Source organism: Pygocentrus nattereri, chromosome 29 (genome assembly GCF_015220715.1).
Source record: "Pygocentrus nattereri isolate fPygNat1 chromosome 29, fPygNat1.pri, whole genome shotgun sequence".
Lineage (NCBI taxonomy): Eukaryota > Metazoa > Chordata > Actinopteri > Characiformes > Serrasalmidae > Pygocentrus > Pygocentrus nattereri.
In genome coordinates this window covers 11,612,111-11,631,087 of record NC_051239.1, presented here as the reverse complement: position 1 = coordinate 11,631,087, position 18,977 = coordinate 11,612,111, and the positions used below count along the sequence as shown (strand labels likewise).

The 18,977-nt window shown below is 39.3% G+C and overlaps 1 protein-coding gene across 3 annotated transcripts in view; it reads left to right on the top strand.

Moving 5' to 3' along the window:
- pdlim2 (PDZ and LIM domain 2 (mystique)) overlaps positions 1–18,977 on the top strand; it is an 84,975-nt gene that overhangs the window by 2,546 nt on the left and 63,452 nt on the right. For 2 of the 3 annotated variants that reach the window (XM_017696400.2, XM_017696401.2), the window contains exon 2: positions 15,327–15,458. In XM_017696400.2, coding sequence (XP_017551889.1) covers positions 15,363–15,458 — 96 coding nt within the window. In that variant the 5' untranslated portion in view covers positions 15,327–15,362. Of the gene's footprint in view, positions 1–3,601; positions 3,625–15,326; positions 15,459–18,977 lie in introns of those variants that run through there. The other variant, XM_017696402.2, reaches the window with a different exon arrangement.

The window sequence follows — 18,977 nt, the reverse complement described above, 5'->3', positions numbered from 1 at the left end:
TGTGTGTGTGTGTGTGTGTGTGTGTGTGTGTGTGTGTGTGTGTCCGTCCGTCCGTCCAGATAGGTCCAGAGTGCTGAGTGGGCAAGAGGTAGAGGATCCACAAACAGACCACTAGGTCATTGTACTGGAGCACAGCTTTATAATAATAGAGCCACGGAAAAGAAAAGAAAGCACTGGTGAGCTGCCTATTGCTGTGGTGGAGAAGTTTCATTGTTGGCACAAATTGCTCCCCTCTGGCCCTTAATAATAAACTTTTAGATCACTTTTTTGGTTCCACATACAGTAGTGCCTTGGTTTACAGTAAGCCCAGTGGAAGAAGTTAACCTAGGCGTATAATATTTTTTCAAAGTGTGTTATTCTGTGCTGTAGAAACCCCATTTATCAAAAAAGTTGGCACACTGGGCAAAATGTAAATAAAAACAGAATGCAGTGATGTGCAGATCATTTTAAACTATATTTAATTGAAAGTAGTACAAAAACAAACTGAAAACTTGAAAAAATACCCCATTTTGAATTATATGCCAACAGCATGTTTAAAATAAGTTGGCACAGGATCATGTTAAACCACTGTGTTGCATTTTCTGTGAACATCTTTTCAGCATTAATGGTGTCTTCACAGTTGTGCACATCACCCAAGCCATGTACACTAATACTCCCCCATACTATCATGGATGCTGGCTTTTGAACTGTGCACATTTAACAATCCGAATGGTCCTTCTCCTCTTTAACCCAGAGGATGCAGCGTCCTTGATTTCCAAAAAGTTAGAAATTTCGATTCGTCTGACACTTTTCCACTTCAGTCCTTAAATGAGCTGAGGCCCAGAGAAGGAGGCGGTGTTTCTCGATCCTGTTTGTGTATGCTTTCTTCTTTGCATTGTAGAGTTTGAACTTGCATTTATGGATGCATCAACAAACTGTTTTCACAGTCGCTGTTCCTGAGCCCGTGCAGTGATTTCCACTGCAGAATCATGTCTGTTTTAATGCAGTGCTGCTTGAGGGCCTGAAGATCATGGCCATCCAGTATTGTTTTTTTGGCCTTGTCCTTTGCACACAGAGTTCTCTGGATTCTCTGAATCTTTTAATGACTTTATGTACCATAGATGATAAAAGTTGTTCAGTATTTTACACTGAGAACTGTGTGTTTGTGTGTGTGTGTGTTATACCAGTTATTATTGAATTGTTGTGCTGTTTACCTGAGCAGTCGTTCACTGAACTCCTCCCCATCTTTACTTCTGAAAGACTTTTTAAACCCAATCATGTTACTGCCCTGTTCCCAGTGAACCTAATTAGTTGTGAGACTTTTTTGAAAGGTCTCGCTGGCATCAAATTTGAGATGGATGCACTTTTTTTTTTTTTTTTTTTTTAAATCTAAATTTCTCAGTTTTTATGTTTGTTGTCTTTGTACTATTTTCAGTTAGTTACTGTGTTTTTAAACAATTTACCCATCATTGCATTGTTTTATTTACATTTTGTACAGCATCCCAACTTTTTCTGAAATGGGTTTGTGTTTCATGAAGCACTGTTTTTCAGTTTATCAGATGACTTAATCTCAAACATGAAGATTTTTGAAATTATCTCTTTTTATTGGACAGCCTTAACTTTCAGAAGTTCTTGAGCCTTGTATCCCCAAGTTAGTGCATTTTGGGCATGTGTAGTCTTCTATGTAGGCTTTATTTAGAGCGTTCAGTTGGTTTTTGCTTTACTTTTCTAGTGTTCTGGACAGTGTTGCACATGTTGAGGTGTCTGACAGGAAATGGCTCCATGATATGATCTGATGAATCTTGACAAATGGGCGGAGAAAGGATTTATTGTGTCACACTCTTGTTGTCCTTTGCTCATCCTCTCCATCCTTGGCAAGTAATGCTCCATTTTTGCTTTCGATGACTAACCTGGGCTGCTGGCCCTGTGTTTGTCACACTCTAAAATGACTGGTTGGGTTTTTTTGGTCCCAACCACTGTGTGTGTGTGCGTGTGCGCGGGCTATGTCAAGTCAGGGTGCAGCATGCAGTTGAACTGTCGTGTTGTGTGTTTTTTTTTTTTTTTTTTTTTTTTTTTTTTTTCTCAGTTTTTTTTTTTTTTCTAGTTCCTGTGTAAAAGTAACTTTGTCTGTTTGAAACTGTTCTGAGCCACAGCACGGAGCTCTTTGCGTATATGTGTGTTGTGGAGGGGAGGGTCATGTGGTGTAACAGCACTGCATGGTGTAATGAAGATAATTATGCTGTGCATACGTCTCCACCACTATGATCCCTTCACTGAAAGTTCTGCTGGTTGTTGCTGTAATTGAGGCCTGAGCATATGTACTTGTTTTTAGCTCTGTGGGAGGACCAAATGTCTTCATTATGAAAGGACAACACAGCTTGTTGACATGAGAATGTTTGGCTGGTTGTTGTAAGAAAAACCACAAGTTCGGCAAAAAAGGCCAAAAATTGTTTTTTACTTACTAGGATTAAGGTTGGAGTTAGGCCTAACACTATTCAAAGTATTATGTAAGTCAGGGGAAGTACTCACAAACACAGTAGTACGTGTGTGTGTGTGTGTGCACACGTGTGTGCGTGCGTTTGCGGCTGGAACAGTGTACCCAGACCCGAATCATCTGACCGCTTCCCTTGCCTAAAAAGACGGAAAAGGCTTTAAGCAATGAGTCAGTCTAACTATCCAGCCTAGAGAAAAGCTATGTAGCGTGAAACAGCGTATACAGTTCCATCCCTACATCTCACAGGATAGTCCAACGACGACTCAGCTTTGCTGTGCAGAGGCAAATGAAGCTTGCAGGAGGAGGATGTGGCTAGTGCTGCCCTGATTACTGAGTGTTCTCGGGGAGTTCATGCTGTAAACACTCACTGTATATGCTATTCAGTCTGCCTAACTCTGTTCTCCACTTTCGAACTGTCTCTCTTCACAAACCACAACAGTGATTCTTCTTTGTCCATGGGTGTGGCCTGCTCTGTACTCAATATGTTTCTGAACAAGCCGACGCATGGACACTGGAACAGTATCCTAATTGGTAGGTATTCAATAATGTTATACCAGGACTAAAGAATATGCATAACGTCACTGTGTTATCAAGACACTGCAAGACAGCATGGACCAATAACAATGGCCCAAAATTACTTGGAATAAGCCTTTGTTACACTTGCCTACATTAAAGTTATGTTTTATAATTTTTCTAAACTTTTTCTATAAAGTTACCGTTTCAGAGATACAAGGTTTTATTATGACTGATTGATTTTTGTTTTGTATGTGTTGCAAAGCCAGTTTCCTCTCTGATGTTCTTGACTCCTGAGCCTCATAACATTCAAATTCATCTCTATGACAGCAGAACAAACACTTTTGAATCACATTGCGCAAGACACATCGTGATAAACAGTGAACATTGAACACTCCTCGGTTTCGATTACTCGTGGAATTTATTTTTAATGATTCACTTGATGAGAATGAAAACACATGCCTTGCTTTTCTCACACTGTAGTCATCCTGTTGTTTGTAGTCTGTTCTCTGACCAACACCCCATTTTTCAATTTGTCTTCTCATCCTTCCTCTCTGTTCTGTTTAGGTTTGATGTCTTTGTTGCTGAAGAGCAGGCTTGATATCGACTGAATCAGTGGTGGTGAATGGAAGCAGAATGTGAGGAATGTTTTTCCAAGGCCATTAACAGAAATAGAGAGATGTGTTGCCATGGCATTACCACGACAATTCTACAGAATCCTCTCTGTTTGTAGGGTGTGTGTTCAGCAGGTATGATTGCCTAAAGCCATCATTTCAGGGAGTGGATCATGGAGGCAAGATATTAGTGTGGGAGTGCGCAGGACTCATCGGCAGCAACAGTTCCTAAGGGTTGAAGTTATGAAACACAATGAAGGATTTTAGTGCACACCTTTTGACTTTTGTCAAAATACCCAAGTTTAGAGTGCTGTCAGTAGGGGTCAGCCAATATTTTTTTTTTTTTTTTCAGGGATGACCGATACCAATTACTGTTAATCAGGGATGCTGATATGCAATATTTGGAGGTGCTGTTTATTCACCATAATTTTGATATAAATTTTCACACATTACAAACAAGAATGAATGCATTCTTACTCACAACTTAAATTATATGAACATTATAAAAGTGTTTTGAGCATTTGACTGTATAGATTTAAGGATTTAACCTTTTGTAAGAAAAATGGACTAATGAAAAAACAAGCAAAAATGGAAATTAAAATGTCCAGAAATTGTGCATAACTGATTTGTTTAAAGTAAAATAGTTTATGGTTTTACAAATGGTTTACTGTTTTCTGGAGGCTTGCCTGCATAGTTGGCTGCTCAGTGAAGCTCCGCTGTAGGCACACACACTCTGCCGAACACATTCAGTTTACTACAGAAGCAGAGCTGTGTCTGCTCCCATACATGTTTTTTCTCTGTTTATTTATTTATCTATTTTTTTTTATCCAGGGTGTGTCAGCTGTGGGTATACATAACAGAAATGCTTTTATTGGCAAGGAAGCCAGTTCAGTTACAGATCAATTGAAAAATGCTGAATATCGGCTCTGATGATCACTCAGGCTCATATTAGCACCATGTAGTTGACATTGGATGCAGTTGCAGGCATGATTATTTATTTGATTTATGTATTTACTCTAGTCTTTAGAGTAGTTCACTGTAGAGATTCCCAATATTGAACACTTTCAATCCTTTCAAATGACACCTTCCCACTTTCTATTGTGTAATGTGATCTAAACTATATTTAAAAAAAAACAAACATGCTATAATGTGATCTTGTTGGTGTGTTCGTTTACAGTAGCTCTTCCGCTGCACTAATGATGTAAGGGGGCTACTCTTATATGGGTGGGATTTTGTTGTAATAAATAATCTACTGTTGTGGTGTTTTTAATTAAAAAAGATAGACAGAAAATGGATAAAGGTCAATAGCTTCTGTGGCCATGCGGAAAGTGATGAAGGTTGTAGCGTGAGGTGATGTGCGTGTCTGGATGTGTTCTAAGATAGACCGACTAAAGGTTTTAACATTTTCTTTGTATTACCAATAACTGTTTTATCTAAAGGGCTTGCTTGATAATGTATTTTTACAATTTTATGACTTAGAAAAGATGATGTTTTTGAAGCCAGCATGGGGAAATGAATACCAGTGTAATGAACCGGTATTTAAATTATTTAGGTCAGCCCTAGTATATTGTAATTAGAATAAAATGATGACAGACTATCCAGATGAGAACTTTAAGCTCTCCAGATTATTGAATTGTAGTCCTGATTTAAGTCTTTGATTGTAACTTGAACTCATTAACGTCTTGATTTGACAGTTTTATGCTCTTTGACCATCTTTGATTGTGAACTAGCTTGTGTAAAACACAGTGAAGGTCCTCATATAGTAGGTTGCACCAATCAAATTTGTAAAACATTGGGTCAAGAATCAAGGGCTCAGAGAAGAGGTCAGTAATGGCTTTTGAACGATACTCTTTTCTATTGTGCTCCTGAAGCCTCTAAGCAGAGGTGGAAGAAGGAATAATGGGAGAAAAGAGGCAAGGCAAACTCTTGCATGCAAGCTTAGCCAGCCGTTTCAGGCCTGCTGGAGAACTGTTCTGTTCTAGTGTGTGTTTTCCAAGCATATTTTTAGTGATGCATCTGCAGTTGTAATCATGCCTTTCTCTCCTGCGTTGCTGTAGTGGAACTCTCATTACACGCAGCCTCAGGGAAGTGGTCTAATATAAGCCTGAGTTTTATTTTTACAATGAGACATCTCCATTTACCCAGACTGAATGTCCTTTGACACCCCATAATAATGCTGTCATAATATACTGACAGAACTCTAAAACAAACCTCTAGGTATGTCTGTGTGTGTGAACAGATCTCACCGCATTTATCTCGACTGATTTTCTCTGACTTGTTTTAGCAAGTTGCACAGGTGTGTGTTTTGCCTTTGAAGAACTTCAGGGCTTTGCCTTTGAAGTACTGAAGTGTTGCGCTGAAGGCCCAGTGGTTTTTTGAGTGATTTTTATATATATATATATATATATATATATATATATATATATATATATATATATATATATATATATATATATATATATATCTCTCAAGATGTGTTGATATGGCAACATCCTATTGCACAGTGCGCTCGATGGCTGTATAAAAAACCTGCTGTTACGCTCAGTTAAATGCTGCTGTTGTGGCTGTAAATAGTAATCAGCACTGTGAAGACACACAAGAGAGTGAAACTGGATGGCTGTGAGAAACAGGTGAATCTTGTGTTCACTTGTGCCCAAGTATGTCTTAACATTTTAAGTTTTCCAGATCCCTTCCTATCAGTGTTTTATTTTCATTGTTGTGAATATGGCTGTAAAGATAACTACTTTACAAATGAGTTTGTGAGATTGAAGAAGGGAACAGATGAGTGTAGGCTACTTAGATTATCATTAGTCCTACAGGCCACTAAACTGATTTATTATTAGTGATATTAAGAAGTTACATTGAATTATATACCCCTATCTAACACCCTGACTGCTAGATACCAACTTTGCCTTATTTTAAGCTGGGAAAACCCTGCTGTGGACCATGAGATGAGTATATGAAGATCCTTTTAGCCACATTAGGTCATGATCTTTAGGTCATGAGCCACCCAGGTGCTAGTCTCTCGTCATCTCAAGGCTTGATTACTGCAGGTCGCCCTTGGCTGGTCTTCCTGTGCAGGCCATGAAGCCCCCACAGCTCATCCAGAACGCAGAGCACAGCTCGTCTTTAATCTGCCTAAGTGCAGATTTAAAATCCTAAAGCCTACAAAGCCAAAATCAGCAATGGTCAAAACTCAAACTGTACCTCGAGCCCTTCGAGCTTCAAGTACAGCTCAGCTTGACTTGCCATGCTTCAAGACGCGTGAAGGGCAAGAATCAAGACGTTTCTGTATCCTGGCACCCAGGTGGTGGAACGAACTCCCACTGGCTGTCCGAACAGCAGACTCTCTGTTCGGACAGCCAGTGGGAGTTCGTTCATCTCTTTTTACAGCACTTAAGTGAGCACCAAGTTAAGTATTTATTGAAATGTATTGCACTGTGCTGTTTAACTGTTTAACTGTGCTGTTCCTTTTTCTCTAGATATCCACATGGGCTTTTTGTTCTAGGAATATCTGAGATCAGCTTTTCCCTCTAACCTGTTTGTTACTACTAATGATACTTTCTCTTAGTAGACATTTTGCTCTGGATAAAAGTGTCTGCTGAATGCTGTAAATGTAAATGTCTCACTTTTGGAGCAGAGGAAGGTGTAGAAATGTCATTCTTGATGAAAAACTCGCTTTGCTTGTGTCTATGAAGCAAAGGTTCATTTTAGTACATCTGAACATTCTAGACCTTTTTGTCTTGCAGATGCAGTTGCACTGCTTCCTCTATGACATTACCATCTTTCTCTTCAGTGTTTACCGTAAAGGCAATGTTAAGTCGGGTTCTCTAGCCAAAGGGGCATTAAGGAATGTGGTCTTAAGCCAGTGCTGGCTAGTGATACCAAATATTTTTACTGGCCATCTGTCACAAACGCTCCCTAACTTCTTGCTAATAGCCTAAACATGAGGTGTGTATGAAGTAATGTTAAGTGTGGATCCCCAAAAATGGTGATGGAGTTAAGCTGCTGCGTAGATTTAACAGACCTACCTTTTAGAGCATCTCTGAACAAAACAAACCGTGGTGACTGGTAAAGCATCCCGTTGCATGTTTCAGGTTTCGCGCTCTCTTTGACTTTTCTACTGAAATCCACTGACCTTCTCAAGTTCGACAGCTTAGAGTGAATGCTAATATGCTCTCCAAACAGCACTCCTAAGTGCCTCTTTCAGTCTTGCACATTTTCACAGATTTGTTGGGGGTCGAGCATGAAAAGTTAGAGATTCAAGTTAATTTGCCTTTTATCTTCCAAACACTGACAGTCGCCAGTCACTTATTTATTCTGAATGGTGCTTCACTGCTGGGCTCATTCTGAGCAAACTGGAGTAGTTCTGTCTCAAATTATGGGCTTTTAGGCGCTGTCGGGTAGCTCGATCTCTTTGATGGTTTTGACTCACATTTCTATGACTGGCACACTCTGTTCTCCACCGCTGACTCACTCCGTTCCATGCCACCCCTTCATCAAATCTTCCCCTTTTAACCTTTGAACTGAAAATGATTACTACTGTGCAACATTAGCAGTAAAGTAGATGATTTGACGCTGAAGTATTTGGGTGTATCCATTGCGTTAGACTTAATTGAGGCATTTGTGTGTTATTTTAATGCATACAAATGTGGTTACACCCTTTTGTAAACATTCAAAGTATTTTCCCACCTTCTCAGCGTTCATTAAGGTGAGGTCAGGAGGGAGAGGTAAGAAATGTGAACACTGTGGACATAATTTGACCAGTCTGAACCAGTATTTCCTGTCATAGTTGACTAAGGTGTAAGCTTTTGTTGTTTGGTGTTAGGTGGGATCTGGTAGATTATGCATGCAATTTACCAAGTGATGGCATTTGAAGTGTAATTATATCTTAATGATTTCATGAGTTCCACTGGTATACTTGTTAGAAAACAACTCTGTGCCTTGGAGCCGAGTAATTGAGCTCTTGTCTGTAATTTGCATGCAGTTTTTATTTGTGTATTCATCGGCTTAAAGTATAACAGTTTTCAGACCTTTCATAAGCAGGGCTAGTGTTTTTGTTTTGATGTGTCACAGTACACACAGCCCTTAAACATATGTTATCTGATTACAGTTTGGCCTGTTTTCCAGGCGCAGCTCTTCATGAGTTTCCTTTCTCTCACCCTCAAGTCACTGAAGCGGATGAAACCCAAACAGCTGGCCTTTGGACAAAGGCAGACGTCTAAACATGGAAAAAGTCTAGACTCTACTAAGCCTTTCATTTATTTGTGCGGCGCAAATACTTTTGCACTCTCAGTCAGCAACAGCAGTTTCTATTTTCACCTCTCCTCTCCTCTTTTTCTTTTAGTAGCAAGTAACAGGACTGTAGACACCTATAGTAGCTGAGTAATTCCACAAGGGTTATGTGAATGGAGTATGCATTGATGCAACTTTCCAAGCTATAACACTGTGTAATAGTCTGTCTAGTGCTGTGCTAGTGACTCCGTTGATTGGGTAAAGTAAGCCTCAGCCTTTTGCACCCTTAAAGAATTTCTCCACAATTTTCACCCTCTCTGTCTGCCACATCTATAGCAAAAGGTTGGGTACCAAACAATTCTGCTATATTTCTCCCTGCATAGTAAGAACAAGACAAAATGTTGACCCAGAATACACTACGTTAGATGCCAGTGAGCCAGGTATTGAAGCGTGGGCCCCTTTTATTTTAGGTGCGCTGTGAGTCATTGGCTTTCTGTTCTTTTACTAAGTACCCTGCGGTACAGGGAAGTTGTCTGCAGCAATAAATCGTATGGTACTAATGAAGCACAGTGATATCTGCCAATATTGATGTGATTCTGATAATTGCGTAAAAAAAGTCTGGAAAAAGTCTAGGGCCCAATCCCATTTCTTCTTTTTACCCCTAGTAGTGGCAGTGGTTGAAATCTTCCCCAGTGAAATAGGTCAACCCTCAAAGTTTAAAAAAAACAAAACAAACATTGCTTCATTAACAGGCTACTAGTGCTACTCTTTATGCGACCTTCGGTGTCTTCAGTCATGGCCGAAAAGAGAAAAGTTCAACGACCTTGCTGCTGGGCTTTAGTTACAATTAGGGAATCATGTGCTTTCAAAGAGAGGATAAGACAATTATTTATCTCCTGCTGCTGATTCTTTGAAGGTCTGAAGTCAGCAATTCGCCAGCTTCTTGTTTGAATTTTCCCATTCCACCTTAAATGGTGCAGCAGTTACATTCTAGCACTTCAGACATCAACAATGCTGGACTATTTAAGGTGGAATGGGGAAAGTTGGCTAGCTAACTACTGAGACATTAGCATGCAATTAGCAATTTTTTTTATGCTTGTTATGAAGAAAATGATCATAATACATTGAAACATCATTAAACAAAGATAATATGATGGTTATCGTGATTTTTAAGGGAGAAAATTCTCACATTTGTGGGTTTCTTTGGTTGCTCACTCAGCCATCTTGCCAGCTTTTCTTTTTCCCCTCATAACACTACGTTTGGAGTGTGTCTCTGAAAAAGCCTCTGTTTGGAGGGCCATGTAGCAGTTCACCTTACCCCTCATTCTCAACCAAAATTGGGACACCCTACCCCCAGACATGAATGCGCAAAATGGAGGGCTAAGGGCTAAATGGTAGGGGCAAGGGGTGAAATGGAATTGGGGGTTGATTTTGATTTGTGTGTATTTTTCTGTTGATTTGTGTTCTTGTATGTCTGCTGTTGAAATTTTAAAGTGTCCTTGTTGATATTGATGACTGTCATCGTCTCAGTTTCTGCATCGAACCACAATTCTCACATCAGTGCATCCCTATATGATACATAAAGCAGTTGGAGATGTTGGAAATGCTGGAGTGTTTCTTTAACAGCAGAACGTAGGAGAGTGAAATCAGATTTATGCCTAGTTGACGAGGATGGGAATTGAGTCCCCACTAAGATGTTGAGACTAATTGAGGTTGTGAGCAGAAATACGACTGGCTCCTTCCCCTGTGATTATGGCAAGCTGAATAACAATGTGGATCAACCAGAGTCTCTTGAGACCACAATGATTAAAAGGCCCTAACGAGGGAAAGGCTTGTTAAGTCCCACTAATTGTCCAAGAGTGCTAATGATGGGGCGGGCATGCTTTCTCTGACCCAAGCACTCAAGGAATGTAACGATCACATCCCCTGAACTGGGTCACTGTGGGTAGATGTGTGGTGTTTTTTAAGATCTAGATTCCTTTTCCTTCTTACACTCTCTCAGACACTTCCTGCATCTCTGTCTTTTCCCGTTTGATGCTTTTCTTGGCCTGAAATAAAATCCAGGACAGCATGACAGACAGCGATCTGATGCTAATGTGTCTGTGTCCCAGGATTCCTTAAATTCTTCCCATTATTAGTCGTCTAGTTATATAATGAGCCTATTAACCATCTGGTCATTTCAGTGTGGAGTGTTTTGAGCTGTATTGTGAGCTGACATTGCCCCAGACTGCAATAACAGTAACAGTTCCGTCATCTCATGCTATTGTTTGTGTGTGTCCGATTCTGTGGAATTAGAAGAAAAGGTCTATTTTTTTTAATGTTTCTCATTAACATTCTTGACTTGAATTAAGCAAAAGTGAAATTTTCTGTAATTGTTAGCTTTGAGCATGCCTGCGTGACTTAAATTACAATTGGGAGTCAATCTGTTTCCATCATGTCAACACACTCCTGTTCTTCCGCTATGTAAACATCTTGACACACAGTTTGAGACATGGTCTTAGTCCACATTCAAAGAAAATTCTAGGGAGGTAAACATTGTAAAACAGTCAAAACTTTGCGTATGTGTTCTTAGTTGGTTTTGAATATTTTGGAGACAAAAAGTCAGGAGCAGGTATGGTGTAAAACAGTTGAAAATGCCTTGCATTACAGTAATCCAGCCTTTATACTCCAGACATACTTGCATTACTTTGAGAATGTACATCTTTGTTAACTGGTGAGTAATGACAGGCCTCATGAGTTGCATATTGACTTTGTTTTGTAAGCTAGATATATCTCAGCCTTTGAAAACAGTTAAGCTCACCGTACAAGTGTTATCAGTGTTTGCATATTGATTTAGTTTGTCGTATCATTATTTTTTATGACAGTTCCACCACTATTTGTTCCACCTCTGAATATTATTTGTCTGGAACAAGCCCTACGGTCTCTCAACTGCATTGCTCGGTGTTCCCCAAATTGATTTAGATTTAAATGCTTGTGAATAACTGGAATTAGTTAAACAAAATATTTAAAACAATGTCAATTTCATATTTTTCAAGACTTGCCCAGATTAGTGGATAAAGGAGCAGGGAACTAAATCTGGATGGAAAAATGTGAGCAAAACTGTCTTTGAACCCAGTTTGACAGGAACAGATTGAATACGCACCTCTAGTAGTTGACCTTTTTGCTAGTTTAACTCAAGCTGTAAGTTTTGCTTAGGAGTTTTATAGCTTAGTTGACACTCATTGTAAAGACACAAACACTGATTGTCGGGTTATCAGCAGTGGCTTGACCCTGGTCCGCTTTGGACCCTGCGTTTCTAAATCCAATCCAGGCATGTTTTTGCTGTTGGCTATATATTTTGTCAGCAGCACAGACAATGTGTTTGGCAGTCAGATTAGACTGCTCAGTCTGTCCTCTGCCGATTCTGCTAGGTTGAAATATGAAAGTTCAGGGGTTTCAGTAGCAGCGAACATCTTTTATTAGATTAGGGCTGTTCCAGTTATTTGCAAGTGAATTGAATGTACTGGCTTTGGTACATTGTTTTCGGCATTGAACTAAGACTTGCTTGTGCTGCTGAAATGTTTCTGTATTTATTTTTTAAATTTCCCAGCCTTGTGACTGGCTGAGCAGCGATGTTTTGCTTTCCCAATAAATACTTTAAATGGATTGTGGGGGAAGTGTTGGACATGCATAGTGGAAATGATACAGAAAAACAACAAAAACGTGGCAAAGCTCTATTTTCATATTAGACACATTCTTAATGCGACTCCAACACCAGCTGCGTTTTAAACGTTGGCTCTTGAGCTTTGTTTGAAAAAGATTTGAATTACAATTTTTAATGTGTCAATATTGGTTGAAATTTAAGCAGAAAGGACATCAGCAGCAGCCATATTACTAATCTGATTTTAACAAGAGACTCTTCAAGCATTTAGGATGTCAGGAGGTTGAACTTGCATGACTAGCTTGGTTTCAGGATTAGGGTTAGCCATTGTGTGTGTGTGTGTGTGTGTGTGTGTGTGTGTGTGTGTGTGTGTGTGTGTGTGTGTGTGTGTGTGTGTGTGTGTGTGTGTATATGTATGTATGTATGTATGTATGTATGTATGTGTATATATATATATATATATATATATATATATATATATATATATATATATATATATGTGTATATATATATATATATATATATATATATATATATATATATATATATATATATATATATATATATATATATATATATATAACAGAACAACATATTGCCATATTATAAAATTCTGGTCTATTTGCTAGCTTGAATGTATAGTATGCAAAGCATCTGTGTTTGCATTCATTAGTCTAGAACTGGAGCTTTATTCTCTTTGGTTTTTGTGCTAAGTAAGCTGTTCTGGTATATGCTTCATGCTAAATGCATGCTAGCCGCTGTAGTATCTGTCTCCCTCCTTCTCTCCACTGACCACAGCCATGCATCACTCAGGAGCCAGTGCTGTCAGTGCCTCCTCAGCACATGTGCTAGTGATAATCAGTTATACTACAGTCCTCATATAAATTGAGTTCAGTGTGACTGGAGCTAGTAGGGCTCTGTTGTGGCATGAACAAGACCACTCCTGGTGAAGAGTGGAGAGAGGCCCGCGGCTTTTTCTCTGGTTAGGTTTGGTGTGGCTTTTTCAAGTTGGGAGGTTGTCTCTGTGATGAGCATTAGGACCCATAAAAACATCAGCAAGGTCACGCATTACTGCGATATTGATATTGATATTGATAAGTTTAAATAACCAACACATCCATATTCCAATTTTTAAAATTTATTTATTTTATTTATTTTTTTGGAGCAACTATTGTCAGTTTGGACAAAAATCATATACAACTTCACGAGAAATTGTAGTGCGCAATTTTGAGTGTGTTATTTGTTTCAAGTGATATTTTGTATGCATATTAAAGTTCGCACTCTTAGGGTGGTAAATGGGCTGAAGGTTTCTCATGTAATCAAGTTTACATTAGTGTGGTGGCAAACTTGTACTTTCCAGCCCGACTAGTTTCAGTTGGCTACAACAGGTATAGTCCAGCTTTGATACTGTTGCATTGTAAACTGGAAACATTATGTAATGACTCTAAAACAAAGCACTACAGTGTCTCATTACTTTCAATTGGATTTTTGACAACATTCTGCAAAGCTTGTTAAACCTCTCAACAGCTGCTATGATGGAATGCATTTGTAGGTGGAGCACAGATGACTTGAAGTCACTCGGCCTCGTGTTAAAGGGGAACTCCACCCACTTTCTAAAATGTGCATGATTAAATGGTTAAGATGTAAACAAAGTCATTCAGGGTAGTTTGGTACAAATGCTTAATTCCTGAGAAACTTCGGAAGTCATAGCGGTAGTAATAGGAACTAGACATCTAAGAAGTCTCTAAAAGCTACATTACAAAGTTATTACATTTAAATGGTTATGAATTCTCAGCTTGGTGTCTTGATTTACAGTAGTTTTGAGATGTTGTGGCCTAAAATGTATGCATTTTAATGAATTTATACTAATCTGTTCATGGTGGAGAGCTACATTTAAGGGTATTCTATGCCAGTCCCCAAAGAAACTTTTTTTTTTTTTTTTTTTCCTCCCCAGATTTACCACTATTTTACCATCATCCACATTGCATATGAAAACCTCAGTTGAGTTGTGTACGTTGGTGGTTTTGGATATTTACATTTGCATTTATGGCATTTAGCAGACGCTCTTATCCAGAGCGACTTACAAAAGTGCTTGTCATTACTTCAGAATATCTCATGTTAATAAAGGTCGACATAATTTTATTATGATATTAAATGAAATGGTCATACCCTGACGGAGAAGCGGCTTAGATAGTGGGTGGATGGATGGATGGATGGATGGATGAAATGGTCATATTTCTGCTGTAGACATTGTTACTCCTGGTTCCCATCACCACCACCACCACTGTAAATAAACCAAGTTTCTCTACAAATGAACCATTTCACATCTAACCACTCTACTCTAACCAGTCTTTCCCATCTGAAGCACTGAATTATGCAGGCATGGAGAAAAATTGATGGAATTCCCCTTTAACTGGCACCAGCTCTATGGGTGAGGGCAAAACTCAACATTTGAAGGAAGTAAGGGGAAAGGTGATCTGAGATTCCTGTCACTTTTATGTTTCACATTCATAATAGTGTGTTTTTCCCTTCTTTCTAAATTGACCTTTTGAACACACTTGCACTGTGGGTTAATAAGCTCCCTGGTATTGTCAGTGATGAGTGTTTTGGCTGTGGAATTCCTTTGAAACCTGTTAGATGTGGTCAGTGTGTGTCAGCATATTTGATCCACAGTCATGTGAAAGTGGATGGAAGCTGCTGACAGAACAGGTACTGGGCTTTTGCGCTTGTTCAGCTGTGAATGAATCTGAGAAGTAGAACCTCTGTGAAACAGATCCATGACCGCTCAGGATAATGTTAACTTGAGCCTGACTACTGTCTTTCTTCCTCTCTCTCTTACTTTCTCCTGCAGGGCTCCTGAAGGCATTGGACAGCAGCTTGAGGTCACATGATGGCTTTCCCTGTAAACCTGATTGGCCCATCTCCCTGGGGCTTCAGAATATCTGGTGGGCGGGACTTCAAGAAGGCCATAACAGTTTCCAAGGTAATGTTTTCACAGCTTAATCCCAAGTACTGGTCCAGTTTAACAGTTAGCTACTTGTTTCTGTCCTAGCAAATGAAAACGTGTAGCTCTCACCTTGTTACCTTTTGTCTTTTGTTTTTGTTTTTTTTTCTCCATTTCCTATTGTTTTTCTTTTTTTTTTTTTTTCTTTGGCCACTGTGACCAGAGCTATCACTGGCTAGCTGGAGAGGAAGCTGCCTGATTACAGAAAGGGGAAAATATCTTTCTAATGGTCAAGCCATTGTTTTAGTTTTTTACAAGATATATTTTTCTAAGTCTCTCTTGGAAAAAGAGAAAGACCAGGAAGTGGAAGTCTCCATGTAGAAGAGGAGGATGTGACTAAAGAGCTCTCCATAAACAGGCAGTGGTATGAGAGTAGAGAAAAGGGGAGAGTGTGTCTTACAGGCAGCATGGCTCTAAGTGAGGATATCCTGGCTGTACCACATAACAGTTAGCTGTACTGTTAGGAGTAGACACTAACAAACAATGTCTACTGGAAAAATACCACTAGACTTCAAGTTGGCATGTTGGAAGCTGATGTAACAGGATTGACACCCTGAACATGTTTGTTCTGAACATTGTGTGCTTTGGTGTTGTTGCTAAAGCACAAAGACAAAAATATTTAACTGTAAAACTTTTGAGATTTAGTAGTAAAAGCTTGCGTACTAAGCTTGACAATTGCTTCAAGAGTAAAGAAGTTACAGTATGCTACAAACCATGTAACAAATAACTAATATTAATGCCAGCATCAGCAGACATGTGTTTTAAAGGCACCATACTGGCAGCAGGACTGCTTCCCTGAAGTTAATTAACTGTGACTTTAATGTTGCTCTATATTTGTGTGTTATGAACAAAGACTACCATATTTGCTCTGGCTGGATTTATAAATGTCATTAGCATAATCCAAGCTAGGGAGGCAAAATGGTTAATGACAGAGATGGTTGATTCCTGAATGTCATTATGGGGCAGGATAAGTGCATGTGTTAGACTGTGGACTATATTCAAATGAAATGTTATGGGAAGTGAGTTAACTTGAGCTTGCAATGGCACTTAATTTCAAAAGTTGGCAATAGATTTTTTTTTTTTTTCCCTCCTGAGGACTGGAGTCCTCTTAGCCAAGCCTTAATGTATTTGGGATCATTTTAAAGGCCCAATTCAGTTTCTTATTTTTACCCCTACCCCTTGTTTTCGAGTGTCTCTTTGCCCCTTGGAACGGAGTTAAAAAGGGTAGTCGTTGAAATCCTCAAATAAAGTAGAGCATAACTTCATTAACAGGCTACTAGCGCTGCTCTGCAGGTGACCCTGCCAATCTGCAGTGATAGCAGAGGAGGAGAGTTAAATGCCTTCAAGGAGGGGGATGTGATTATTATTATTATTGCCCACCCCTTGTTCTTCAATGATATGAAGCTGAAGTCCGCTGTCGACCAGCTTGGTGTTCCGATTTTCCTGTTCCATCTTAAATGGAGCAGCAGTTTCATTCTGGTGCTTCAGGTGTCTGTACTGCTTGACTATTAAAGGGGAATGAGAAATTTAGCTACCTAGCTGCTTAGACATCAGCATACTTATTATTATTATTATTATTATTATTATTATTATTATTTTATCTTATTTTTTTCCCATGCTTGTTATGAAGAAAAGGACCATAATACACTGAAACAACATTAAACTAAGACAATACAATGATTATCAAAATTTTTAATGTAGAAAATACTCACATTTGTGGGTTTCTTTGGTTGCTTGTGCAGCCATCTTGCCCCCCCCATAACACTCAGCTCACTTCACCCTACCCCTCTATCTCAATAAAAATCAGGACACCCTACCCCTAGACATGAACATGCAAAACAGAGGGCTAAGGGCTAAGTGGAAGAGGCAGGGGGTGAAATGGGATTGGGCCTTATTGTAATCTGAAACCCATCTGATTTTACACAAAAACATTTGGGCTGCCACTTATTATCCCATATTATTCACTCTCTACATTAACTTCAGACACTGGACCCAAAACCCCAGTTTAACTTTACAGTTGTTTTTTGAAACCACCACTGGCATTCTTTTGTCAGTGGCTGTTCCCTCCACCAAGCCAGTACAAGCATGCTCTTGCAGCTTCATGTCACAGCATAAACAGTCATGAGAAATAAGGGAGAGTCTCACGATTGTTGTGCAGTTGGGAGAAGATTGGAAGTGTTACTTGCACGTTCCTAAGGGAACTACATTGTTGTAGAAACGGGATTGAAGGAAGCAGCGTGAACAGAATGGTCATATGCTTCCCTTTGGTTCTTCAGTGCCTCCAAAAGAGCTGCACAGTCAAACAGGCTGGGTGGAAGTAGTGAGAGGTTACACTTCCCTCCCTCTTGCTTTTCCTTTTTGTTAGTGGTTGTCTGTCTCCATCTCTCACAGTATGTCTCGTCAGTAGTGTTTTTTTCTCTGTATATATTTAGTGTATGCAGGGTTTATAAGCCATTTAATTCTCTCTCTCGCTCTCGCTCTCTGGTCATGTATACTGAATGAAAAAGGGAAATCTTTAGTCTATGTGAAATGAGCCATGGTCTGATTGGACAAGGCATGTACTATTGTGGGTCTCCGTGGTGACGGTTAATTGCCACTTGAGTGGGCCCACAGACATGGCACCTTTGCACCCCCTGCTTTCCATACACATGGAAAATAAAACAACATTGTTTGGTGTTTGGAGCTCTGTCATTTTGTTTCTGGGGTTACTGGTTTCCTTTATCTCGCTCTGTTCTAATAGGGTTGAAGTCTTATTGACTGCAGGAGCTTGAGTGGAGTGTAACGGGTACTCCAGTCTCAGAGGAGCAGCTTTTGTTGAATTCGTTCTTGAGAAGTCAGTGTTGTCCCCTGCATCTCATTACAATGCCACTTTGTGGCTTCTCTGATCTTGAGGGATTTGAGCTTTTTACTCTAGGGGTTGTTGTTGTCGTCGTTGTCTCAGTGGCACTTTGCTGAGTGCCCTGGGCTTCAAACCCACAGCCCCCTGTGTTCCACTGCCTTCACCAGAGAAGTCACATGCTGTAAGCCAGAGCACAGTAACACAGAAGTGTTCAGTACCAAGTAATACTGGGTGATGTGTTTGTGCTGGTGCTGGTGTTGCACAAAAATATTCATTTATAATTTTTCATTTGGATGAAAAACCCTGTTTTTCATTTTCTACTTCAAATTGATGTGAAAGAACATTCAAAATGCATGAAAAATTAACAGTAAGTTTTATTTCTGAAAATTTGTTTTTGCCTGGTTTATGTCTACAATGCTGTGCAAAAAGAACAAAACAATCCAATAAAAATAAGCTCTGTCAAGTTCATAAAGCATTCTTTCAGCATAGAGCACCAATATTCAAGGAAGCATGGGTTTGATGTGTTTTTTTGGCAAATAAATATAAATATATCTGTTATATCTGTTAGCATTGATTCATTCATGTTTCATTGCAAAATGACACCTAGGATTACTAACCTTACTAGCAGTTAATACAGGTTATTTCTTTTCTGATTGGTC